Source organism: Phoenix dactylifera, chromosome 2, assembly GCF_009389715.1.
Source record: "Phoenix dactylifera cultivar Barhee BC4 chromosome 2, palm_55x_up_171113_PBpolish2nd_filt_p, whole genome shotgun sequence".
In the NCBI taxonomy this organism is placed as follows: domain Eukaryota; kingdom Viridiplantae; phylum Streptophyta; class Magnoliopsida; order Arecales; family Arecaceae; genus Phoenix; species Phoenix dactylifera.
The window spans coordinates 3761318-3788936 of record NC_052393.1 but is presented as its reverse complement, the minus strand read 5'-3'; the positions used below and the strand labels follow the sequence as shown (position 1 = coordinate 3788936).

At 35.6% G+C, this 27619-nt stretch overlaps 1 protein-coding gene across 1 annotated transcript; it reads right to left on the bottom strand.

Annotated features, from left to right (window-relative positions):
- Positions 1–445: 445 nt before the first annotated feature.
- LOC103706169 (DEAD-box ATP-dependent RNA helicase 28) lies at positions 446–26555 on the bottom strand. Its single transcript, XM_008790204.4, has 19 exons — positions 26159–26555; positions 23018–23194; positions 20751–20819; positions 20555–20661; positions 15859–15937; positions 14823–14996; positions 14315–14463; positions 12261–12356; positions 11693–11795; positions 10817–10879; positions 10459–10520; positions 7654–7750; positions 6722–6840; positions 6611–6653; positions 6376–6477; positions 4475–4573; positions 4278–4364; positions 3699–3988; positions 446–747 (listed from the first exon to the last, which is right to left on the bottom strand). Exons 1-19 carry the CDS (start codon positions 26432–26434, stop codon positions 729–731), a joined length of 2211 nt encoding a protein of 736 aa, XP_008788426.2. The 5' UTR covers positions 26435–26555; the 3' UTR covers positions 446–728.
- Positions 26556–27619: the final 1064 nt, after the last annotated feature.

Below are 27619 nucleotides of genomic sequence, written 5' to 3'. Positions count from 1 at the left end.
ATCGGTCATGGTTTAAGCTCATGCAACTAAAGCTACCCACAAGGTTCCCAAGGATTTAGAAAGAGAGATTAGATAGTTGACAGGCCCTCATATAGAATAACGTAAGCCACAATTATAATGCCAAAGAACTTGTAGGAGTTGACAACAAAACAAATATTAAAAATTGATTCCCTCATCAGCAGGAAAGGCATAAGCAAATCAAAGGGGCTCGAGATCCCAAAAAACTTGAAGACAAAGGACATTTTCAAGTTGGTAAGGATATGGTGATATTCATTGGCTTTATTAAGTTAATATAAAGAGGATAGATTTATCACCATAACCATAGCTATAAATGGCTAGATCTTCTAGAGGACAATATTTACAGTGACATGAAATGTGTCCGTCTTTACTAACATATACCTTCGTTGTTCCATGTGTAACTAAGGCAGGGATGCAAATCTTGATATCGTAAAACACATGCCTATGAGAATTTATGCATGTATTAGGAGGCCCATGGCAGGTATATTACAAATACAAAAATGGATTGAAACCTCAACTAGATTAAGATGGTTGAATGACAACATGATACATATCGATATAACAAATTCTGCAGTATGACTCATATGATATTGTCAAAATTCTAAAATATAAAACTAATATTCTTACAAATATGAGCTTCAGCCAATTTGAACCATGACCATAAATCAATTGAGTGACATCTTGTTGGATTATCATTTAAGAACTTTCTCCTACTTTCTCCGTTTATACCTGTGAAGGGTTCAAAACTATTTAAGAATTTGACAAATAAAAATTATCATGGAATAAACTGCAAAAATAACCAAAGCATGAACAAAGATTGTTAATGATGAATTTAAAGGAAAAGGGACAAAGATATGCACAACAGATAGGAAATGTAACAAGAGGTCAAAAGCATTCAACAATTATGTTGGCATCCCATCCATAACCTTCATATTTTTAGTTTATATGAGAGAAATGAACTTTTCTCTGAGGACCATAACCTTGAGAACAGGTGAAAAGGTCAAGGCTTCAATAGGTCAAAGGCAATCAAAAATTATAACTCCGCATCCTATCCATAATCTTCATATTTTTCATTCATATAAACACACGCGAACTTAGAGAAGAAGACAATATCCTTAAGAACAGGTGAAAAGAAAACAAAGAAGAAAATAATACATCAACTACATGGTGCATTTTGATTGCTAATGCACGATCCATGTTTCAGCGCAGAATCTTCCAAGAGATTTCTCCTATGTATTAGCTATATATAACCCCTTCAATAAAAATAAAGCATCCAAGCAAGCCTATCGACTATTTTTTTCTCATAAAATTCATGAGAAACCACCATATTAATCCACCCAAGAAGATTAATGAGGCTTATTCCTGCTGTTATGATATCAGGCCAATGATTGAACAATGGTCAATTAACATATCGGTCATCAAATAACAAATCTATAACCATGAACTTTTAATCATCTAGCTCAAGGGTTTTTCTTTCTTTATACAAACTTTCAATGTATCCTCCAGTCAAGTGTCATATTTTAACAGTGGCAAGTTCATCATTAGCCTTCTAAAATTCACATTATCAGCCATCTCCGGTATACATATTATTATATAAAGGTTGCTTGTTTCCTCCTAGTGCAGCCTCGCCACTTGGATGATCCTTTCGAGCCTTCTCACTCTGTTCAAAAGCAGAAATTAACTTATGAATAGACAAGGTCTAGAACTTTCCCAAGTATTTTTCCTCCTTAGTGCTGAACTGGGGATGTACAAGTCTCCAACCCCCATTTGCACACCCCGGCTATAGGTTTACAAAGTGTTCTACATTTTCTTAAGTAGGAATAGACAGGCGCTAATCTGAAGATCTTCATATGTAAGGATTTTTCTTCTTGAAAGATTTATGCAAGGAGCATCAATTGATTATACAGCTTGAGAGTTTTTCATAGTGAGCTTTGACATTGATTAGAACTTGAGGCCTAGGGTAGAAATTTTTGACTTTAGCTTCATAGTTGCATAGAAAAGTATCTTCTCCTATTTCCTCCATATACTCTCTTCTATATGACCATCAATTTAGGTTTAAACCTGTTAACCATACCTGACACATTGAATCCACAGGTAGAGAGTATAGGTCAGCCAAGTCAGGTTCAGGTTGGCAGATAATAACTAGTCAGATATACACATTTAAAAATTATATTAATATTGTATACAATGTAATATTTCTATTAACAAATCCTATAACGTTATAAATACTCCCTTTTTAAAATAAATATCCTCTCTGGATTAGTTCTTGATTCCATTAGAGCAGACAAGAGCAGTGTATCAACAAAAAACCAAAGTGCATTTATCAATTACTAGTGTAAGATTTTGTTACTATTATCTATTAGAAAGTAACATACTAAATCCTAAATTGTTCTTTCCATTCCCTCTGCAAGTCCACTGACATTCCAGTTTCCCCTCCTCTCTGGCTCTTCCTCCCCACCAATCTTTTCCTCTCCTCTCCTCTTTTCTCTTCTCCTATCCTCCTCTTTTTCAATCTCTCCTCTATTTCACCTCTCCTCTCATCTCAGGCCACCCAACAATCATCCCACCCAGCCACCATTCGTCCTGCTTGGACAGTAGCCCTCTCACCCTGTCATGTCACTTGAACAGATATTGAGCCTTGTTGTCACCCTGCCACCAGGGTGGAACTGCCTTGCTACTATTATTCAGCCATAATATCACCCATCAGTATCATGCAGCCCTACATGGCCCCTATCCTTCTTACCCTTTCTTATTCATCCTCTTCCCCTATGTTCCCTGATTCTGGTTGATGTGTCAGGTCAAGGTCAGTGAAGATAACCTGCTAGCAGGTCTCAGTAAGAACTTTGTCGTGACTCATTGGCAAGTCAGGTCAGGTTCAGGTCAATGTCAGTATGGTTCAGTAGTAAAGATCAACACAACCTGGCCCATTACCATGCCTGCCCCCCATCTTCTTTGATCGCTTTAATAATTTATTCTCCTTCCATTACATGTTTCCTGATATGTCTACCTCAAAAAATTATATAGACAAAGCTGTCCATGCAAGTATGCACTAAACCCACCCCCCACCCCACACCCCGCCAACCACCCCATGCAGTTGCAGGGGCCCCACCCAACCTAATGAAGGGAACATAGAGGAGAATAGATTGATTATCTACCCAAACGTAAAACAGCATAGCACACTAATGCAAGTTTATGAAAGATCACCCAAGTTTCCTACCAACGTGGCATACTAGAAACATGTTCAAATGCATATATATTATTTGTTTCCCTTGCTAGTTAAATTTTAACATCTTTTGAAGAAAGCACAAGCTAATTACAAAAGCATGCAAACATTTGGAGAAGAAACTTCCCGCCTGTCCAAGTACCATATGCTTCTAAAATACACAATGTTTAACTTCAAGCATTCAACTAAAAGACAAAAGCCCTTTGAGATTTTCTTTTTTGGGGTTAAAAAAAAAAACTTTTGAGATTTCAAAAGCAAAACTGTACCATACTTGTGCATGAACTTGCATCAGTATTTAATTCTAGCATTGACCAAGGTAAATAACTGAGCAACTAGGACGTGAAATGGACTCTAGCACCTATTAAAACCTAAAGAAATACTCATAGTCATTGACATGCAAGACAACTACTTGGTTCCAAGCAGTAATAGAGATGTGTATAGAAAATGCCATCTGTACCTTGATTTACTCTTGAAAGAACTCTTAGATTTTCTTCTACTAGAAGCATTATTACTTCTCTTAGAGGTATGGCTCTGTTTCCTTTCACCCATATCATTATGGAATAGTTCGAGCATCTCTTCTTTTCTGGTTTGATTTTTTTGAGAAGGTTGGTTTGCCCTTTTGCCAGAATTTTTCAATATCTTCCCACCTTCATGTGCCTTCTGAATAGCTTTCACTGATTTTGCTCGGCGGTAAGCTACATCAACAAGCGATATCCCTGTTTTCCCTTTCTTGCCGCCTCCGGTTTCCTGCAGTCATACAGTTGATAATATATAAACTCATCGCTAACCATAATGCTGGACATCATGAGATCAAACTGCTGCAAAAGATATTTAACAAGGAGATACCATTAAAATTAATAAAGGGCAAAAGGTCAAAACTAGTTCTCATGCAGAAATTAAAAAAAGGATTTTCAGAAAGATTTTTCTTAAATCTTTGACCAAAATTTACAGGAGATCTTCTGCAAGAAATGACAAATTTATAGAAGATCAAAAAGATAACTTCAAACAGTAACCATGAAAGAAAGGGCATATGAACCTGATCTTCATTGTTATCTTCCTCTTCATTCTCTAAAATCTCCCGAGCTGCTTCCAGTCTTCGACGTTTCTTACGTGGCAGATTTTTCTTTTAGACAAAAACATGAACATACTAAGCAATATTTAACATATCAATATAGAATTCACATACATAAACATTAGGAATCCAGTTATCTTTAGATTAGAAAGAAATCTCACCTCACGCTCTCTTTTTCTCTTCTCCTTCAATTTCAATTCTTCTGCTTGCTGAGCACTTATTACTTCCTTTTGACCATTTTGATTTTTTTCCAAGGATTCCTACAAATTGAAATATAAGATGATGAGAAAGATGAATTAATCAAAGCATCTCTAAAGGGAAGAGAAGGCTGGAAAGAGGTCATCAAGATAAATAATGTCAAATGCACATCTTGTAGTGTTAACAGTCAAAACTCAACAGGATCCAAACTAATAAGAAAATGGTATGACCTAGTAATATTAACAAGGATTACTGGACTGCCCCTACTGGCCGGTGCAGGGCGACCCATACCATCCCAAGTTTGGATTGGTATAGGATCTGTACCACTATACCATTCCATACCGAGGAGTACTGAAGTGTGTACCGACCCATATCGAAGTATACCAGAATGAAAAGCGAGAAAATCGTACTATACAAAGTACAAACCATACCATACCAAACCAGTAAGATACCGGTACAATACCCAGTACGAGATTGTGAACCTTGAGTAACAACCTTGCTCTCTAACATACAATGGGCAGGTTTACTGATGTCTCGTCAAAATACGCTGAATTCTTGTTGTCTGAAATCTTAGCATACATATTCAACTATCTACTCCAAAAAAAAGCTTTCAACAGATTGAAGCATTATAGTGAAGAAGTAGGGGGAGAAGGTTGAAGATGAAGAATGACTGCACACTGACCTCTTCCTAGATAAGCACATATATATAGCAACATATATTTGGATCATTCGAATTTGGAGCTCTTTAAACGAGAAATAAGAAAGCATTGGGAATGTAGAAAAGTAAAAAAGAGTTCATATTTGCTCATAGATACAGAAATTGACAACATCCCTTTAATTTTTTCTAACATGACCAGATTTCACCTACTCCGCATGCCTAACAAGAACCTTGGCCCACAAGGAATCTGCTTGGCCCAGACCTAATCCAAATTGGATGAGGTCATATTGGGCAACCAAGTTAATTGGATGATTCCCACCATATGTCAAGTTTGTTTTACGATGCAATCATGCCAATTAGATTAAAATGGGAAAGTTAATCTTATTATGAACAAGCGCATAATACCTTCATGTTCTTCATTTTATGGGGTAAAGGAGAAAAGAGTTGATTAAAATGCAATGATATCAAAGAGGACCTTGACTTCATCTGATAAAAAAACTCTAGTAGCAGTAATCTTCCACCTAGATGTGTACACCCACTTATGAGCAAATAAACATCATACAATCATAAACCAAAGAAGCCATAACAACCAGAATCTCCAGCACTGGACACCTGCTCTCTACTTGATTAAGAAACATTTTCTTACCATTGAAGTCCATCAAGACTAACATGCACAAACTGTAATACTCTTTTCCTTTTGACACTTTAAGCATAGAATATTCTTTTCCTTTTTTTTTCCTGATACTTAACCAGCATAGAAATTGTTTGTTATCGAGGATATTGGATTTACTTTTATACAAATGCTTTCAAGGAGCCATGGACAGCATCTCCCGTCATACTAACCCCAAAGCCAATCTGAAGGAAGCTTTTAATAATGCTATAGAGAGTTCCTAAGAAAAGGAAATAAGCGAAACCAGAAAGCAGAAGGCATGCACTATGCAGATCTTGGATTTTTTTGTGATAAAATGGCAGGCCATAGCATCAACCCTTATACTGGCTGTAACAGCAAAATCATGTTAAAGATTTCAAATTCACAAGAAAAAGCTTCTCCACTTCGTAGCACTTAACCATAAGAAAAGGAAAGTAAAAAAATGATACAGATAAATCCAAGCTAAAAGTCAAACTTTGAATCCTAATATTCCAAAGAAAATTAATAAATCAGCACATAGATTCAACTATAATGGGCATTATGCTAAAAACACTTACTTTTGCAGCCTTAGCTAGAAGTTTCTTCTCCTTTTCAGTTGCAAACCAAGTTCTTTTAGGGCGTGAAAAAATTTCTTCCTTATGTGCGATCATATTTTCTGCCTGTATATTTTATCATGAAAGATAGTTAAGAAGAGTATATTTGAATTGGTGTTGACATCCATATTACATCTATGTGAATGACAAATTATTTTCAAAATATTTCAAGAAAATATTTGAAGAAAACATAGAAAACCTTTGTTGCTTCCATTTCCGCTTTCCTCAATGCTCTTTCCTCCCTGCATGAAATTAAAGTATTAGTAACACATTGAAATATTATTGACAAGAGGTTATTATGTAACGGAACCTTTCTTCTTGAAGAACTGTTGAAATTTGATCTTCCATTTGTTCAATTAATTGAGACCATTCAGCTATTGACTTTTCAGCAACAATTCGACTCTTTAATTTTGAACCAGCCTTCTTTGCCTGATACATCAGATAATTCTTTAAAGTCAAATGATGTCTGTTATACATGAAAAAAATCGCTTCTTTTATTAATGATTTTTTACTAATAAGAGTAATAGAGTATAGATCAGATTACAGCATATAGAAGGAATCAACCTGGTGAGAACAGGATCAAGTCGGCAATTTTTCCACACAAGTGTCACAAAATTCCAAACATTTTCAAGTCTGCCCCACAGAGAAGAATTACAAAGTTTCTCATAATCATCTAAATAGGTCAAAATAAGTTTTGACTGCAATATTTAATCCACAATGCTCAAGTTTATAATGAAAAGTTTCAATTTAGATGTATTTTAATAGGCTAGGAAAAAGATAAAAACCATCAAGATCTGCAATCAGAAAATAAGAATGGCATCACCTAAAGCATCATCCACATTCATCATGCCACGAGAAAGGAACCGCAAATTGGCTGTTGTATATGCATACGTATATGTATATGCATATGTGTGTGTATGTGCATGTATAGATGTAGATTTAGATGTATATGCACATGTATATGTATATGTACAAGTATATGTAGACTTACATGTACACGTATATGTAGACTTACATGTACACGTATGTCTATAAGAACATTTACATGTATATGTGTGGGTGTATCTATATATGTGTATGGATATATGCATGTTTGTGTGTATGTATGTATGTAATGTAGACCTGTAGTAGTTCCCCTTTATTTTGTGCTTCCCAAACAATGATTTCAGTTGTTGTTGCTTCTAATTCTCCATCTTCAATTTAACAATTTTGAAATCATTGGTAAATGTTAAAAATGCTTACAATGGCCTTCAAGAGAGAACGATCATCATCGGTCACAAATGTAACAGCATATCCTTCTCTCCCAGCTCTAGCTGTACGACCAACCCGATGAACATAGCTGCATAGTGGAACAGATGTATCTATTAGATGGGTGCAGACACAACGAACTCAACTCCCACAGAGTGGCTAAGCGGTATGAATAAAGCATCAAGGATAGGAAGATAAAACCAATAAAACATCTGCAACAAACCTCAAGAAGAAAAGCTTTCAGCATAAGGGAAATATTATGCAGGAAATGCAGTTTCCAACAAGAGCAAAAGTACCACACATCAATAAACAAAAACAATGAATAATATTATCCAAATCAAGATTAACTGATTAAAAGAAAAGGCTCTCTGCATTCCTTCACTAAAATCAAGATATAAAGCAAAAAAAAACAATGCCAAAGAAATGGCAGCTGCTAATAAGTCCGTAATACAAAGAAATTGTCTGTTATTGCTAAGTTAATCTACGTCAAGTCATTCAACAATCAAACACCCAGAACCAAATGCAAACCAACATTCTAGTCCTCATAGTCATTCCCTGCTTATCATTCCCTTCAGCAGTTCTGATATTTCCTTCTTGGTATAGTTCACAATGAAGCTTAGCAGCTAGATCACCATATTTAAGGAACCATCAAATGCCTATAGCTCCAGGAAATTTTCAACATGGATTAAGGTATCTTTATATCAAACAGCCTCAGCTTCAAAATCTCTAAATCTTGAAGTTCACCAATGAAATCAAGCAGTAGATCGCAAATAAGCAATGAGAGATAAATGACTTTGTTATTTAAGATTAATTTACAAAATTGCAAGATTAATAAGTCTATAGTTCAATAGGAGGATAATTGAATCAAGAAATAAGCTCAGATCTTAGTTTCAGAAACCATGAGATTCCCCCAGAGTTTCTGTTCCAGATACAGAATATTGCATTCTGAAAGTATAAATAAACAAGGTGATTCTCACATGCAAGGCATGTGTTTTCAGCCTCACTTTTGCAATTCCCAATATCTTGGAACAATGGTCATAAACCTCCTGTTTTCACTGAATGAAGACGCCTGTGCACAAAGGCCCTGAGAAACTGTAACCTAATTCTGCATATAGCAAGGCAGAATATGGTAATAACTTATCACACAACATATTCCTTTTGAAAAATTGTGTGTTTTTCATGCATGTTTTAGAAAACAAGCCTTTGAAGTATAAGAAGATTAGGCTTCAAGGCAATGCAGAACAGAAAAAACAGAGTCCATGGTCTACCAAAAAGTCACCTTTACATGACTCAATTACTCTTTTGTAAGGGAAGCAAACCCATCAAATCAACTTCGAGAAGGAAAACAGGTTAACTATGTCCTTGTAATATATCCCTTTATAACAGAAAATTAAAACTTTCCAAATAATTAAATAAATTTTCAAAAATCATGATTACATTCTCTAAGTTCTTATAAGCATTGATTCTTTCAATTCTTAAATTCTCACAAGTAACGATTCTTTCAATTCTTTTCCTATTTCATTTATTATAAATTCTCCAGTCACAGCCCAATCCATAAGCTTGGGGCCTGACTCCCTAAACCTTGGTGGAGGTTGGTGATGGTACTAATAAATGTCTCTTATGCCTTGAACTAGCAAATAATTAATAGTTGGTTAAGTATCTCTGAGGCTTATGTTTCAAACCAACATCACAGTTATATCCGACCCTTTTTGGCCTCACTCCGCCTTAAGGCTATTTGACGCACCCCTTGGTAGCTGCTAGCAGCATTAAAATGTGATAATTATGCATATTCCTATTACTGTAGCCAAAACCCATTTATGAATGACCATATTCGACCCCTATATTATCAACAAGTATACATGCACTCACGCACACTTCATTCTAGTTGTTCATGTTTTCAGGTCACTCTTGGCATGTTGACATTACGTAGTTGAATGATTTCTCAATATAGCTCCCATTTCCTTCAGACTCTGAATAATAAATTGGATATGCTGGCTTCATGCAGAGGATGTTATCGTCAATTCGCCCAGTGTAAGCATGTCTGGTGTCACATAATGCCACAATTACACCTACAAAATATTTAATGATTTCGACGTAGTATGCTGTAAGGAGTTAGATAGTAACAAAAGAATTAGTCACAAAAAGATCGAGAACAAATTAATTGTACTGTATAAACTTTAGTTACTCAAGTCATTTGTAGTGTAAACATTAATTTGCTTTTTCTTTGCACCTTGTGAGAGCGCAATGAACTCCAATTTAGATTCAAATATCCATGAAAGCAAGCAAATACTGATTATTATGTTATCTACATAAGAGTAGGTAAGTCAATAAAGAAAAGGATTATTGAAGTAAATTATAAGATCTAAAAATATATTTAAAATCATAAAGACATCATCTACTAGCCCTGAGGCAGATTGGTAAGTCCATTTATCATGCATGAACATCTAAGAGATTTTTAACCAGAACAGGTTTACCAGGCTTGAAGGTCAAGCCACCAACAAATTGATTGCTTAGTAGAAGAGTCATGAACATGGGAACCAAAACTACCATGCAGCCATAACTTGATATAGAGTAGCATACAAACGGGTTGCTAAAAAAACATATCTTGAACAAAATGGATAACAGAATATTTTTCATCGAAAAAAAAGATAACAGCATACTCATAAAACACCATTGAACAAATTGTTGGAAAGTGTAGCCCTCATTAAAGAAGCATTTCAAGAGAAACATATGCATAGTTAGACTTAGGAAAGATGCAATATAATGGACCAGAAACAAAAATAAGGATATCACTCTAACCTTTTATCATCACGAGGGCATGCAAAATTAATTACAGTTTGAACACCAACAATGTCAAGCCCCTGCAAAAAAAACCAAAGTATAATAGATCAAAATAGTTATATTCAATACCAGTAAGAGATAAGGCCATGGACCTGATCATCTCTAGCATAGAAATAGGAACATAAAAACTGCAAAAATTTTCAAGAGCAGATAAATGTTAAGTAGCATGCATCCATTTCAAAGGAGATAATTCCTCCAGCAAAGGGAATACAATGGCATATAAATATATATCATAAAGCGTGCAAGGGAAAAGTAAGTGCATATACACTATCTAATCGAAAGGGCTTTTGGGGAAAAAAGGCAAGGATCTACTTACACGAGCAGCAACATCAGTTGCAATTAGAAAATCCACTTCTTGCCTTCTAAATAGTTCCAAAGCCTACAAGCATGAACAGCTCAAAATAAAGATTTGCATAAACTTTATGGCAATACCTTAAAAAGTGTAAGTTTTGGTTTAGCCAGAAAATAGCTGAGGCTACTACATTAGATTGATGCAATTTCTTTGCTGAACTCCTTTACCATTAAGCATGTATAGCATACAAAGGCAATAATACACAGAATCACATTCTGCATATCTTAGTTAATGACAACAAAGCAAGAATGATGCATTTAGAAAATTCCATGGCTACTAATAACACATTAAACAAATTACAGACCTTAAATACAGTTTAGCATATGAAATGTGATTGTTGCAAGTAATAACGAAACTAAACAATAAGAAAATATATGCAACAAAGAATTAATTTCATTCATTGTTCTTTCTCGACTTGGTCAGTTCATTGTAAACTCAGGTTCAAAAGCTAGATCACTAGGCTGAGAATAAACCAATGAAAACCCATGCCTGTTAGTGTAAATAGAACGACCTATTTAGCTTTGGCTGAAATGCCTTGACAATGGTTGAACAAGGTATCTGATATGACACAATAAATCAGTTTCAAAATTAAATTTTGAATTAACTTGCCAAGATTGCGGTTAGAGGAAAGAACACTAGTAAGAACTATGAAACTAATAGGCATCGCTTTTCTAGATGAATCATAAGAAATAATAAATCATTAAAGAAAAAAAGCTTGAATACAATGTCCATTAGCAAATTCCTAAAAGGTCCTGCTGCTCCAAGGAAATTAACGTTTTGAAATGAATAAGAACACAAATAAAGTGTACAAATAACAGCCCTGAGAAGAAAGTTACTCACATCAAGGCGTTGTGCTTGAGTTAGATTACCATGAAGTTCAGCAGCTTTCATTCCAGCCAGGCCGAATATTATTTTTAACCTATGTGCAGCCTGTTTAGTTCCACTGCCAATACAATTTTTTACAGAAACATGAGAAGCCAGCCATTTGATCTAGAAGAAGACAAATGAAGAGATTCATGTGAAAAACAAAGAAAATTTTAGTTATAAGAGTGGCAGCTAACGTTACATATAATATTGGCAACATTTAATGAAGATAAGAAAGACAACAAATTTGAGCATTTGACATTTTGGCCTTATGAGGACATCACTCTAGATACATGGAACATCAATCAGAAGAAAACAAAATCGAGTTACAATGGCAGCACAAGCTACGATGTTCTCTTGTCCTTAATCTTCATAAATACCTTTTATAGTTCATCCTTCATAGTCAACTCTACCGTAATATTTAGCTTTATTTTACTATATATAGCAACCACATATCAAGAGAGTCAGATGACTAGTAGATAAACCAAATTCTGAGGCAGATTGCAATTGCAAAGATGTTAGTCATAATTTTCAAAATAAAGACCTGAAAATGATCACTTTCTGCATGAAGGTCTTAGAACATAGTGCAAGAAGAACCGCTTCCTGATTTACTTCACGCATACGTCGTATTCTAACTACCCTGTATAAAGAGACAACAAAGACAGAGGAGCCAGGTAAGTATATACAAGAAACTGAAAAACATTGAGACATTAAAAGCTTACGAAGACAATCTGCTAAAATAATTAATGGCCTAAACAAATTATGAAAAGAACAAATCAAGGATTTCCAGAAACCAAGCAAAAGCAAATGAAAGCATGCAGTGTCAAAGGCAATCATCAGTAGAAAGCATAACTCCAACCTACAAAAGCAGGCAAAACAATAACAAAGACAATTTACATCTAATTACATTTTAAGAAACAAAACAAGCCACAAAATCCTTTCACTGCCAACTTTCTCATGCAGGTAACACAACATTCAAAAGGGAAAAAAATAGAAATTCCATCATCAGAGTGATAGAAGATTGGATCATCAAGCGATCAAACAAGGATATCGATAAAGAAGCATTTCTAAGCAATGTCCAGATAAAAAAAGAGATAATGCAAATTAGACACTTACAAGCTAAAATAGTCAATCTCTATTTTTCTGCACAAGTCAGCAGTTCTGCGCCTAATGAGTTTCAATAGTTTGACATCAAGAAATCTTACAATATTGAGAAAATGATAATGAGGTTCTTCTTGGTATTAGCATCAGTCTTTTAATCCTGGAAGCCCTTTTAATCTAAATATGCTTATCTTTCTCCTACCCTACATTCTGTTTATGAACAGATACTTTCAGAACCTCCCTCCCCTGACCTTCAGGGGATGTGAGAAACAAAAGGAAACCTCAAAACTACATAACACTAAAAAAATGCATTAATGCATCACAGTTATGAAAGGTACGGAGATAGCATATGAGCAACTTAAATATGGAAGGTGACTGATAGGGACAAATCATGATAAAATTCTTATGCAAAATAATAGTAAAGATCCACAACCTGAACTCCATTTTTTCTGGTCTACCACCCAAGCACAAGTTTTTCACTCTCCTTAAAACTCCTATCGTAGGCTTCTTCATCCTCCTCCCCCTCCCATTCACGCAATTTCCCACTCCTTTTTTTCTCCTCAATCTTGTTGACATCCCAAAACACTACTTCAAGAAGCACATAGTAATGACTAATGAGTATATCACAGGTTCCTAAAGAAACATTTATTTGCCTTTAAGATCAACTCACAAACTTCAACCAAAGTTTGTCGTACCAATTGGTGCTAGCAGGTAACGTCCGTATGGTTGGCGTATCAAGTGTTGGTACGTCGAACTGGCCTCCATATTGGGTGTACCAACACAGTTATAGGATAGTACTGGCAAGATTTTAAGTTCCGGCGAGATGGGGGGTATCCCGATTGTCCCGTCGTGTACCTGTGAAAAAACGGGACCAAGACAGGATCGGAACTCCGGAACCCATCCATGTGGGGAGAGAAGAAGAAAGAAGGGGAGGAAAGATAAAGGAAAGGAAGAAAAATTAAAATGAAGAAAGAAAGGCAAGGAGAGAAAAAGAAAGGAAGGAAAGAAGGAAGAAAGGAAAGAGAAAGAAGAAGAAAAAGGAAGAAAGAAAGAAAGGAAGAAATAAGAAAAAGAAATAAAAGGAAAGGAGAGAAAGGAAGGTAGAAGAGAACGAAAGAAAAGAAGAAAGGAAGAAATAAGAAAAAGAAATAAAGGAAAGAAGAAGGGGAGAGAAATGGAGGATATCTACTAGGACCACCACCGGGATGGGGCGTGATAGCATGGCATTCCATTCCATGGAAAAACCAAGATACGTCCCATGGGATTTAAAACCTTGGATACCGGTACGAAGTCCGGTACCGAGATAGCAACCTTGCTTCAACCCTTCATGACAAATTAGCAAAGGAATCTTGACTCCCATGCCAAAAGTTTGTAACTAAAAGCAGTGTCACATGATAGCAGGAAACCAAACAGTAATTATGAAAATGACACTAGCCATGCAATACAAAATCATCCTCATATTAAAACATAAACCTTTAAAAGGAGAAAAAAGCTTACTCCTCAGTCAATGTAGCTGGTCGCCTCGCAGAGGGATCAGCCTGAAGGCGTACAGGTTTATTTAGTGAAAGCTTGACAAGCTGATCAACTTCTTCAGTCATAGTAGCAGAAAATAGCAAGGTTTGTCTCCGTTTAGGGCACAAGCGAATCTACAATATAAATTTGATATAAGCTAGTAGCTGAAAGATAAATTCTTAATTTACAAAAAGAAAAGACTTTTTCTCACTTTTTCAAAAATGAAAGTGCAGATTCTTTGCCAAATATACCCTAAGTAGAAATGCAGTACAAGCAAAGTAGTAAAGCTTGAATGGATATGTGGTCAACTATCATAATATATAAAAGAAAGAAATATTTGTTTCTGAGAAATTTAGAATAAAAATAACAGTGAGAACTAAAATGTTTTTCTAAATATAGACATAATATGACAATCTTGGAGATCCTGGGAAACAAAGCAATGAATTCACAGCTCTAACTAATAACAGCTAGAACAAGGTGACAACAATAGTACCAGTTCATGAATTTCAGCACTGAAACCCAACTCTAGAAGACGGTCTGCCTCATCAAGGATCAAAACAGCAAGATCTTCAAGCCCAACTGAAACTGAATTCCATAGATGATCTATTATTCTCCCAGGAGTAGCTACAACAATATCAGGCATTGATCTCAAGGCTGCCTCTTGCATCTGACATGAAATAAGAAGATTTTTTCAAATAAATGTTGAAATATCGAAGAAACTGTACTCCACAAGATGGAAAGTCAATTAAATGACACAAATGATCAACCTTAGATCAGTTACTGCACTTAATCTATATAACCAGAGATGTACTTGCTTGAAAGCAGTAATTCAGTTTAAATGGAACATGTAACGCCAGGAGGAATAAAGAACAGATATAGTGTCGATGGACATATTACAGAGAATACGAAAAGATGGATTTTTTCACATGTTAAGGGCACAGATATATAGGCTTGAAGCCATTAAGATTTAGAAGACACTATAACCACAAGATACCCAGAAAGGACAGTTTATAAGATACATATGCCTTGAGCAATGTGAAGTCAACCATCAATCATAAAGCAGCAGATCAGTTTTTGTGTTCCACCGGCATGCTAAGAACAGTCTTCATAGCATCTACAGCATCCAAATGGACCAGTAGAAGTCCCAAAATCATCAATAATCTCTGAGAGAACAACCCAGCCATTCGTAGATAATATATGCAGCATCAGTTAGGCTCAATAGAAAATATATGCAGACTTCAAGGCTACATTTGGAGGTTTTAGATTTAAGAACTCAAAATTTTTGAATTTTAAAAGTTGATACATTTAGGAGGTTTCAGTTGAGAACAAGACAAAGCTCAAAATGAAAAACTTAAAGATAGAGAAAACATGAATTTGAGTATATCAATTTCATGATTCTGAGACCATTTTGGGATTTCATTGCCCAATCAAACACTCCACATTACAAAATCATGATTAATAATTCAAAAAAAAAGTATCATGATTTTCAGTACATTCAAATGCACCCCAAGAAATAGACTTTCACAAACCTTCGTTGGAAGCCCGCCAACAACAAGGCAGCATCTGACATCAGTAAATTGAGCAAGTTTCTCTATCATACTATGGACCCTGTATTAAATTTTAAAAGGTCAGTTTCATTTAATTCTGAAAGTAAAAGAACATCCCTTATATATGATAAAAAGGATTTTTTTATAGCATACCAAGAGAAAATAACAAGTCATGACTAGCGATGTATATGTGGATCTATTGCAAATTTTATTGACTGTGACAATTAAACTTCTCTAGCAACATATTTTTAGATTTCTTATCCATTTCGATGACAAGATAGCTTGACGTTTGAAAAGCAGATAGGTAACAAGCAACCACGGTAACATTAAGTTGCAACCGAGATAGGTAACCAGTAACTGCAGTAACATTAGGTTGCAAAGTAGATATAAAATTGATTGGAAATCATAATGAGAATGTATAAAAGATCACATCTACAATAAATAATGGTGAAGCATCTCTCATACAACTCAAAAATGATGAGGAAATATGCAGGAGCAATCGATCATGCTGATCAACCTGTTTGGAATAGCCATAAATTCAGTCAAAATCTAATCAAATAGTATTTATTAATTATTAATAGTTAGTGGTTTTTATGTTTTAATAATGTCTTATTAACGTCAAATTTGTCTTTTGGAATGTCTAGGCTTTAGTGATTATTGCTTATGCATGCATCTAGTTTCTGAGTCATTATTGTTTGTCTTTTAAAAAGTTTTAAGCATTAATGCATTAGGACATGTACAGTCATCTTGTGTCTATATAAATAGAAATGTGTAGGAAAAGAAGTGGAGTTAATAGTGAAGAATCCGGAACGAAATTTATCTTAATTTTTCTTTGGTTTTAATGGTAGATCCCTCAAATTCTTTCTTATTCTATCCCATTCTCTTCCACATTGTATTTTCCTCTAAGCCTATGACTTCTAGCATCAGTTGGTATCAGAGCATCAATTTGGTATCTCATCCTTTCTCCTACCCTCTTTTTGAAAAAGAAGACATTTTCCATTAAAATCATGGTCCGCAACAATAACGAGTGTGATGAATGCCTTTTACATCATGAAGAGTTACTTTGTCAACATAACGAAATAATGAATGCTTGGCTAGAATAAAAGCATAGATGAAGATTGCTTTGGACAACTTCAAACCATGATATCACAACTCATGGCTGCTAGAACTTCTACAAGCGAGCAACCATCATCCTCTGAAGTTGTACATTCCCCACAGCCATGAGATCTACTAAGGGCAAGGGGCCGCCTAAGCATATTAATGCAATTAGGAATTCACCTTAAAAGCAACCTAATGTAGTGATATCTCATATTCCTAATTCTTTTTGTAAGACTCTTGCATTCTGTCAGTTTTGAAACCCGCAAGTTTGCCCATGAATTCATCAATCATGATGGTCTTATGTGGAGGCATTCAAGTCCAAGAAAATATATGTGATATTCATCATGAGGATTTATGCTTTGATCCCTTAAAGGTTTTGATAGAAAAGGGAGAGACATATTTAATAAATGGTTTTGCTTTCTTCTCACTTCACTTATTCAAAGATTATAAAGATCCCTATCTGCAAGAAATATACACATGCTCATCATTTGTAATTACTACATCCTAGTTTGAATTAACCAAAATCTTGTGGAAGAAAAAACTGCAAGAGTTTGTTCAACAAAATTATATGGGATTATATCAATTATGAATGAAGATGTTCAATGAGATTTGCAAGAAGAAAAGATTGAAGGCAACCCAGCGGAAGACAAGTATAGGCCTACATCATCAAGTTCTTAACAAAGCTTTGAGCTAGAGGATGAGTTCCGTGCAACAAAAGCACCTAACATAGGAACAGTGGATAATGTTGATCAACCCATTTGATTAGCTTTATATCCCGTCAAACTCTAGCTAGACAGTATTTATTAATAATTAAAAGCTAGTGGTCTATACTCAAATTATGTTTTATTAACATTGAATGTGTCTTTTACACTTACTAGGCTTTATTAATTATTGTTTATGCATGTTTCTCTTAGAGTTTGTTAAGTCATTATCATTTGTCCTTGAGACAATTATAAGCAAGGACTACCAAACCATCCCAAATTGGGTAGTTCTGGGCTTACCGAACTAGATCGGCCAGGAATACGGATGGTTAAACTATCCAATTTGGCCCCAGGTGAGAACCAGCTTGACTCATTTGGCTTCGCCTGGTTTCGACCTATTTTGAGCTATTTTGGATCGAACCAGGAGGTTCGGTGCTTTATAAATGAGTCCGAGCTAATCCTTCTCTCCCCTTTCTCTCGATCCCCATCTTCCTCTTCAATCCTCATCTCTCGCTAGTTGCAACTCCTCTCGTGATTACCCTCGCTATAGTTAGGGTTCCATCTTGCTTTTGCTGAAGATAACGATGGCGACGATGATGACCACGGACCATCGATACAACTCTCACCCCGCCTCTCCCCCTCCCCCTCCCCCTGCCTCCCCCTAGTTCCGATATGCCTCAAGTTGGTATGATACATACTAGTACCGCCCAAACAGGTAATCGGCCGACACGACCCTTAGTAGTGATTTGACAAACCTTGGCTATAAGCATTATTACATTATGATATGTAAGGTCTACCTTAGGACTATATATATAGATTGGCCTATATTGGTTATAGGCTTGTTTAAAGAATTTGGAATGAAATTTGTGTTGATGTTTCTTTAGTTTTAGTGGTGGATTCCCTCAAGTTCTATCTTCTTATTCTATGTTATTCTCTTCCATCTTGTACTTTCTTCTACTTCTATAACTTCTGATGTCATGCAATATCTAGCTAGTAAATAAACAAACATATCTTAATTCAAGCATAGAATGTCATGAAAACATGTAATCCATGTGCACCTTCATGCACCACATGCAGTTTTGAGTGAATTAGGGGAAGAAACCAACCTATCAAATAGAACATACGATCAGGAACATGTTCTATCCAAGTGGTGTGCACCATTATCTAGTATCTGAGTGAATTATTGACTATGAGAATATGACTTAACTACCATATAATACAGGTCCATACCAGCACCAATATAACACATGGTACTACATCTCACTTTTCCTGTGCCAGCATCAATAGGCATATCATGTGCCAGTATAGTACTAGTAATTAGATTTTAAAACTTGATCAGAATTTTATTGACAGAACCATAACGGAACTGTATTCTTTGATAACTGAAATATCTAGGTGAATACCTGGATTCCTTCAAATTTGATCAAATAATTATTTCCAACAGAAGACACAAGGGAGATCAGAAAATCCCTAGCTCCTTGGGCAAATAGAGTTTTGGCAACAGTTACAAATCTAAAGCAAAATTAATAAACTATATTGTTGTCTGATAATGGTGGCAGAACTTGATGTTTTTTTTAATTAGTGATTAACGAATATAATTTCATATTTCAAATCAACATAATTCTATGTTTTCAGAGTTTCAGAAGCAACTTCAAATATATAGGAAAGTCAAAAGCATAGTCTGCTGAATCGACCGGTACCGGTCGGTTCAGCCTGTCGGCACCGGTACGATACGAAACCCAGATCGGTTCATGGCCTGTACCAGTGCGAGCCGATCGGTTCATGGCCCGTACCGGTGCGAACCAAGCCGGTTCGCACCGGTACGGGGTGTTCTTCTCGGTTCGCACCGGTACGGGGTGTTCATCACGGGAGACGGCACATGGCGAAGTGCTACGCGCTGTGGCACTTTCGGTATGGTACCAATTCGGCCCGGCTCGCTACTGGTACGTCGGTACGGCGAACCACTCAAAAGTGTTATGACATGAACGTTCTACAGAAAATGTGCCTCATACGGTCATTTTGTTATACTACTCAACTTAATGTTGGTGCTTCAAGGATTAAGGCATCCAAGGGCATGAATAAAGCTATAGGTTTTCAAAAATAAGAAAGATCAGGTTTTCACCAAAAGAAATAATAAAATTATATCATATCGCACACATGCATTTTGCCTAGGAAAAACCTGACATTAAAATTTAACCAGTTTTAGACACGTCAGCACACAAGGAATTTCCATTCATTACTTTGGTTGGCTATCCGGCTGTATTTTCCTTACTCCTTTCCACATCACCTTGTTCCAGTCTCACAAGATTGCACGTCAAACGATTGAACATCCAAAATTCACCTGGAATTCTTTTAATAAATAATATAGATTTGAAACACCCAATCCTTTATATAAAAGAGATGGAAATGGGTAAACCCAAAAAAGGGAGATACGAGTTCTCAATATGAATGATCAAATGTTAAAAGATGAATTGAAAAAGCCAGTGCACAGCACAGATAGTAGGCATGTGAGCAGGACAAATTTATGTAAAATGTTGAAAGTTAGATTCAGATGAATAAACAAATGCCACTCTATCAACAGTTACAGCTTTCCAAGGACCCAATTGTGCGATGCACAACACAGATGTCAAGCATAAGAGATAGATAAATATATCTATGTTTCTGACATCAGAACAATGCATGATTGTAAAGATAACCCAACATTCCCCAGAACGCCTAACCTTAGACAGGCACAGATACCAAGCATGAGATGATAAATCAATAATGAAGAATCAAAATCATAAATCAAACATAGAAAAGATGGAACTTACAAGTGTGACAAATTAAAACTAGAGTTAACAAACACTAAAGAAAATAAATAAATAAACTACAAGACTTACTGTGCAGCTAGCTCTCTGGTTGGAGTAAGAATAAGCACCCTGATTGCAGAGACACGCTTGGGCCGGAAAAGCAAACGCTCCAGCACAGGTAAGGTGAATGCAGCTGTCTAAATTAAGAAAAATGCAAATGAGGCTGAAAATAAATATAAATAAACATTATCTAAATAAACTGTCAATCAATATGCATTGAAGTTACCTTTCCAGAGCCTGTTATGGCGCTACCACATATATCACGGCCAGTTAATGCTAACGGTATGCATGCAGCCTGCATTAAGCATATGACAGACTAACTTAATCAAACAAAATTAAGACAATAGCAAACACATAAGTAAGCAAAACAAAGTGGGTCTAGAAATATCGTTTAACTCATATCAAACTTTAATCTGCATATCCAAGAAGAAATACTCAAGGCCATGGTGTAAGGCAGCGAGAGAACTAACATTCCTAGGATTTATAGGCTGAATTACCAGCTAAATTGCAGTGTTTTTAGTGAAATTTGGAAATATTAAGACATAAAAATTATCACAAGAGGCATTATCTTTCTTATCCAACGAGAACAAATCGAGTTTTTGACTGAGGACTTTTAAGGAGTCGGGTGATGAAGAAACTTTAGAATCACACCAAGAGTTTTCTTCATGTGAAGATGATATTTTCAATTCATTGCCATTTTTATTGGGTTTATAAATAAAAACCATTAACACAGCTTAGATTTGGTCAAAATAGAGCAAATCTGAAGTGATGTTAATAACCTTATCATCATACCTTGGTTTAGGTCCATTACAAAAAAGATTTAGAATAATAACAAAGGCATGGTAAACTATGAATGTTCTCATTAGATGTTTCAAACTTTTTCATGAGTAAAGTGATCTTTAGAACTTTATATATGTCTAACAAATAAACCAGTCATCATTCTATATATCACATATTACACAAGTCAATGCACCTAAACGTGTAGAAAACATTCTTCTAAAAGACAGCACGGCTACTGCCTAGACAGTAAACACCAACCTAAACTGGAAAGGGCCCCTAGGTGCCTCACCTAGGATAAGGGTACTGTGCCATGTTGGCCCGGTCAATGGATGTTGAATTGAGCAATTCAAGCTGCTCGCATGAGGAAAAAAAATTAATCGGTGGAGTTCAATTTATCGCCTTTAACAAAAACTACTCGACCCTATCACCTTTTAACCAAAACTAAGCCAGAGAAGGAGGAGAATAGAGAAAAGGAGAGAAGAGAGCAGAAACAACATCCAGTGATGTTCGGACCTAGCATGAATGGTAGTAGCAATGGGGTCCAACTTCTAGTTAAGGTTTTTCTTTTCTTAAGGCTGCCCTCCTCCTCCTTGCCTCTTCCTTCACATGCTCCTCCCCAACCCTGAGCAGAACCCCAGACATCTTGCATAGGGCACTGCACTGCCAAGGCAGCCCAACCCAGCGAAGCAGCTGTTTTGCGCAGGTCAAGTGGCTTGTACAAGAACATAAAATTGAAGAAGCTGTAATTTAATGTATTTAGCATAAAAACCCTTAGCCTCAATCCCCTAAGACCTAAAGCAAGTATACAAAGGAAGAGGGAGAGCTAACAAAGAAGGAAGGAGCATTTGCAACATCTGGTGGTGACAGGATCTAAATCCAGCCACACTAGCGGTGTCTTCCAGCTTCTAGATAACTTTCCCTCTTTCTGTCCTCCTTTCCCCTAGATAACTTCCTTATCTTTTCTTTCCTACAGCTGCTTTTACAGAATGGGTGAGTATTGGTGCTACATCCACCACCTTTGGCAGCAACAATGAGGACAATCATGGTTTTTTTTTCTACCACCGCAACACCAGGCTGCTACAAGGGGCAGTGCAGCAGCAGCAGTGTGGTGGCAACTGTAGATGCCATTATGCAGAAAAGTGTAAAATGGTAGTGGTGTTTATGTATTAGTGCTTTATTTCTTTTTTTTCAGATGCCTAGCCTCTAGGCACACCCACCTAGCACCTAGATGCTACAGAAACCCTATCCCATCCAATATACATCCTATTATTTTCCAAATATCAAAACTAAAATTATACACCATATCAATAAATTTAAATCACAAAATAGAATACAAAGGTAAAAAGCATATAGTCAAACAAATGGGCCATAACTTATGAAACTAAAATGAGAAAGTTATCATTCTATGGCAAATCATCCTTTTGAATGATTAGAGCGAGGATGGGAACGAAGCCATTCGTACGTGCAAACTAGACATCACAAGCTACACAACCACATGTCACAGCACATAAAGCTAGATTCAAGACATCATAAACCAATTAAATGGTCACTAAGCTTGACTGATCCATATACAATGCAAATATGCAGGTGTGCCCTTAGCGTATTTTGCTATATTTGAGTGTTTATAGTTATTTAGAAAAAATATTCTAATTTACGTTCCTGTAGTCCTTAATGTAAGATGAGACAATAATTGAAAAAAGAAGCAAAATAAACCTGAATTGGTGTTGGCTTATGGTATCCCAATGCTTCACAAGCTCTAAGTAAAGGGCGAGATAAGTTCAGCTCGATAAAAGAATTTGCATGGAATGATGCTCCTTCGGATGATGCAAAAAAAGCACCTGCCCCTCCGCTAGTATTTTTGCCATCAGGCTTTCGAGATTTATGATTTTCCTGGTGATTCAGAGAACATTAACAAAAGCATGTTTATGGTTCTACAAAGTACAAACAACTACCAATTTGAAATATATGAATGCATAATACAGCAGAGATCAGGGCATAGAAAGAAAAAGAACATTAAAAAAATAATAACTAAACAGATGATCATAAACTGATGAATGACATTTATTAGAAGAACCATCAGGAATAGCATCAACAAGTATTTAGACCATCAATATAACAAGCTCATTTGCTACAGAATTAGGATCTATCCTAGTTCCAGAACAGCATAAAAAGGCAAACACAGAATCACACATGAGAGATTCAAATCTATAACATAATGAATTGGCCATATGTAGTCTGATTGGTATCATCATTCCCATCATCAAAGTTAAGATGTTCTCACATAGGGCAGCCGGCAGCCCAGCTAACTATCATACCGTCAAGAAGGGTATAGCATCCAAAGATCACGAAAAGAAAGATGAGATGTGTGCTACTACTCAGGACCCTCATCAACTCATGATATTTGTTTATGATCCTGTTTTTGCTTATGAATTTTCCTAGTTTCTGTAAAACATACGCTGATGACCATGTTTTTGTGCGCAAATACTTAGTTTTGTGTTCGTCGAATATGATAAGTCATACCCAATACTAGTGGTAAAGTCAAACAACATCTCTTGGCATGTGGTTTAGTAATATAAAAGTGTGCAGTAACAAGTCCTACCAAAACAGTATGGTCATCAAGTTTATATTAGACCAGATACAGAACTGGCACTAAAAACTAATATTCAGCATGCATGCACCTCAAGAGCCGAACAGATGGTTCCTAAATACTGCTTACTCTTTGTTGTTTTCAAATTTTAATTTAAAAAAAAAACAAGAGAAATAAAGGGGATGTGCAGATGAGAGAGGGCAAGTACGTGGGACAATCTGGCACTTGAGGACAGAGCCACTTGAATCTTTTAATCAGAAAAAGACAGGATATCCGACACCAAACATGGATGGACTCAACCTTTGCAGTTGTACATTAGATAGTATAAGCAAGAGCCAGACAAGACCGATGAGGCTTAGAAGTTTCACATCCAGCTGGACATAATTTACTAAGTGTTGATTTATTGAGATCTTGATGGTGAATCCATTTATGATCTTATCTGGTGTACGAAAATCCCAAAGTCCAAAAGATTAGTAAAATTAAACAAAAAATAAATTGTCCTTAAATTAAATTTTGAAAAAGCCCAAAGTACCAGAAAGCTACGAAAGAGAATCTCATTTAATTGATATCACTTGCCGAATTAATCAGGGGATACTCAGAAGTTCAAAATTTGACTTAAAGACAATTTATTCTGATTATTTAGTAGTTTTATCAGTAGGTATGTGTGTCGCTGTAGCTTTAATTAGACTGGCAGATCTTTGGACAATTATATTATCCATATTAGGACACCTTGAGGGTTTTTGATTTGTTAGAGATCAAGTATGGGAAGATTTTCAATGATTTCTTATTGACGAGTTTCTTAGGCATATCGTGAAGGATTTCATGTCTTTATCTCTTCTACTTGTCTTCTTCCTTAAATCTTCGTTTCACCACACATAAAGCACGACTTAGAAATTAAATTTTATTTGTTGGCATCCAAGAAAAAGGTTTTATGACAAAGATCTCTGTTTTGTCTCTTCATTTCAAATTGAAATTCAAGACCATCGCAATTATTAATCAAAAGCATGACACCTTGAAAGGAAGAATAAAAATTCTAAAAGATCAATGATCATCTTTTTGCACTTAGAATGTTGCTTAATGATCATCATCAGGGATTTTAGTGATGAATAATGCTTAGCATATCCCAGTGTGTAGTGAAACATCTATCCCAACCAGGTTTTTTGTGAACCACCAGGAGTAAAATTGGCATTAAGGTCCCTTTTAGACCACCTACCCACTGTGTATGGCGCACCAAAGCAGGTTTCCTGAGTATGCACTGGGATACATGTACCATTACTCTTTAGTGAACTTCCCAACAAATAACCTCTCCTTTCTTTGATGAATGCAAACCACGAGAAGTAACATGGGACATAGAGGGGCCTTAAGGAAAGGCCCCTGTCACGTGATGAGGTAATTCCTGCACCACTTTCAGCTTATCAAAATTCAGCCACTAAGAATCTGAAAATTTGGCATGTGATCTGCAATTAGCATGGCAATGCAATAATTGGAACAAAGATTAAGCAATAAATACATGGCCATGGCTGAATTCTCCATCTTAAAATATTTATGGAAGAGTTGATGTGTGATGACAACATTAACCATGGGTTTTATGGTAGAAGTATGATGAATGATGAAATTAAAACATAACTGTTATGTCGCCATGGCAAGGTTATCAAATACTAGTTGGAAATAAATTAAAGATGACAAACATGAAAAACATGTCATCTATGCTCATTTCTGGCTTAGTTTTCTCATAGATTTTTCTTAAAAAATAAAACTAAATTTAGCAATCACTCCGTAGTTGATGCTTGATATAAATTTGGCCTAATGCATTCGCAATCACAGCATTAAAAATCAAATATTTGACTGTTTATCAGTTACAGAGCCCAATACAGGCATTGCAAGAAGCCTTTCCTTTTGCAATAATCCTTATGATCCTTCTCCTGAATTCAGATGTGTCAATGAATCCCTGTTCAGGCTCAAGAACACCAACTCCTTTTTAATTATAAATTGTACCATGATGGACCACCAGGTCTGTTTCTTTTCAACCCCATCAACGTCTGAACCTTTCTTTCCATCATAAAAAATCCTCCTTTGGTTCATAATTGTAACAAGAATGCTACAATCACCTTCAGAACACAAATAGAGCCAAAGATATAAGAACCACCAGCTCTAATGTCAAGAACCCTAAAATCTATCATTCAAGAGTTCAAGAAAGGACCAGTATTTGATCTTCGCGACAAAAAAGAAACGAGTAGAAGAGGACGGCTAGAGAAGGAAGAGCTTACTTTCTTGGTGGACTCATCAGCGGAGAGGACCTCCTCCTCCTCCTTGGGCTCTTCCTCGTCGTCATCATCTTCGTCGTCGGGAAGCGAGACGGGGCGTTGCTGGAGAGCCTTGGAGATCTTGGCGTCAACGGAGGTGGTTCTCCTCCGGACATGCTCATCGGCTACGGACACCGAGAAGGAAGAGAACTCCCACGGCGACTGCTTTTTCGCCCCTTCCTCGACCGCGACGGTCTCCTCGTCCGAGCTCACCGCGTCGAAGTGGAAGTCGGGATCCATGGCAGCGCGAGGGAAGGGAGAGAGGCGCGAGGTCGATCGCAGCGTCAAGAGAACGGCGAGGGGTTTCTTGAGGGTTTTGAGAGGTTAGATACCGACCGTTGGATTAGGATCCAGCTGAGGGGGCGTTTCCCTAACCGGGCGCTGCGTACCGGGAGGCTTGCACCCAAACCTAGGCCGGCTTTGGGTTCATTTTGGGGGGGCGGAAAAAAATATTTAATAAAAAATTTGAAAATTTATTTTAGCTTTCTAAGAAAATTAAAAATAGATTTTATTTTAAAATAAAAAAATATTTAATAAAAAATTTGAAAATTTATTTTAGCTTTTTAAGAAAATTAAAAATAGATTTTTGGAAGAAACTCTATTTTGGAGCTTTTCGAAAAAGCTGTTTTGAACTTTGTCGAAAAGCTATTTTTTTACCAAAATACTAATAATAAAATATAACAATTACATACTTTGTTGTAGCCCTAATAAAGAACCCTAGCCATGGATCAGACTCCCTTCCATGCAAAAAAATATATTCTTGTTTTCTATTATTATTTTATACCTTTATTATTATATTATACTACAAATATAATATTACATTATATTATATCATAATACATTAATATGTTATGTTAAATAATTTAATATTATATTATATTATGAAAAATTAATTTACGCTAATAATTATAATATTTTATACCTTTATTATTGTATTATACTATAAAATATAATATTATATTACATTATATCATAATATATTAATATGTTATGTTAAATAATTAAATATTATGTTATATTATGAAAAATTAATGCATGCTAATAATTATAATTTTTGTAACTTTATTGTTATATTATACTATAAGTATAATATTATATTACATTATGTCATAATATATTGATATATTATGTTAAATAATTTAATATTATATTAAATTATTATGCTATAGTATACAATGTTATATTATTATATTATAATAATATTATATTACATTGCAATAATATTATACTATATTATATATTTATATATTATTATATGTTAATTTTATTATGCTTTGTTGTATAATACTATACAATATCTTTTATGGTAATTTTATCATCCAAAAGTATTTTCTCAATTTGTTTACCAAACACATGTTAAAGTACCACAACACTTTAGAAATATAGTTACCAAACAGCAAACAACTTTTTATAAAAGCTTTACTT

Excerpts from the sequence above, each read along its gene's own strand:
- LOC103706169 (XM_008790204.4), bottom strand. The coding sequence starts at position 26,434 with ATGGATCCCGACTTCCACTTCGACGCGGTGAGCTCGGACGAGGAGACC. Across the intron at positions 15,938-20,554 it reads ACCAGAGAGCTAGCTGCACA|GGTCCATAGTATGATAGAGA; the intron begins GTAAGTCTTGTA and ends AATTTAATACAG. Across the intron at positions 14,997-15,858 it reads TTGGCGGGCTTCCAACGAAG|ATGCAAGAGGCAGCCTTGAG; the intron begins GTTTGTGAAAGT and ends ATTTCATGTCAG.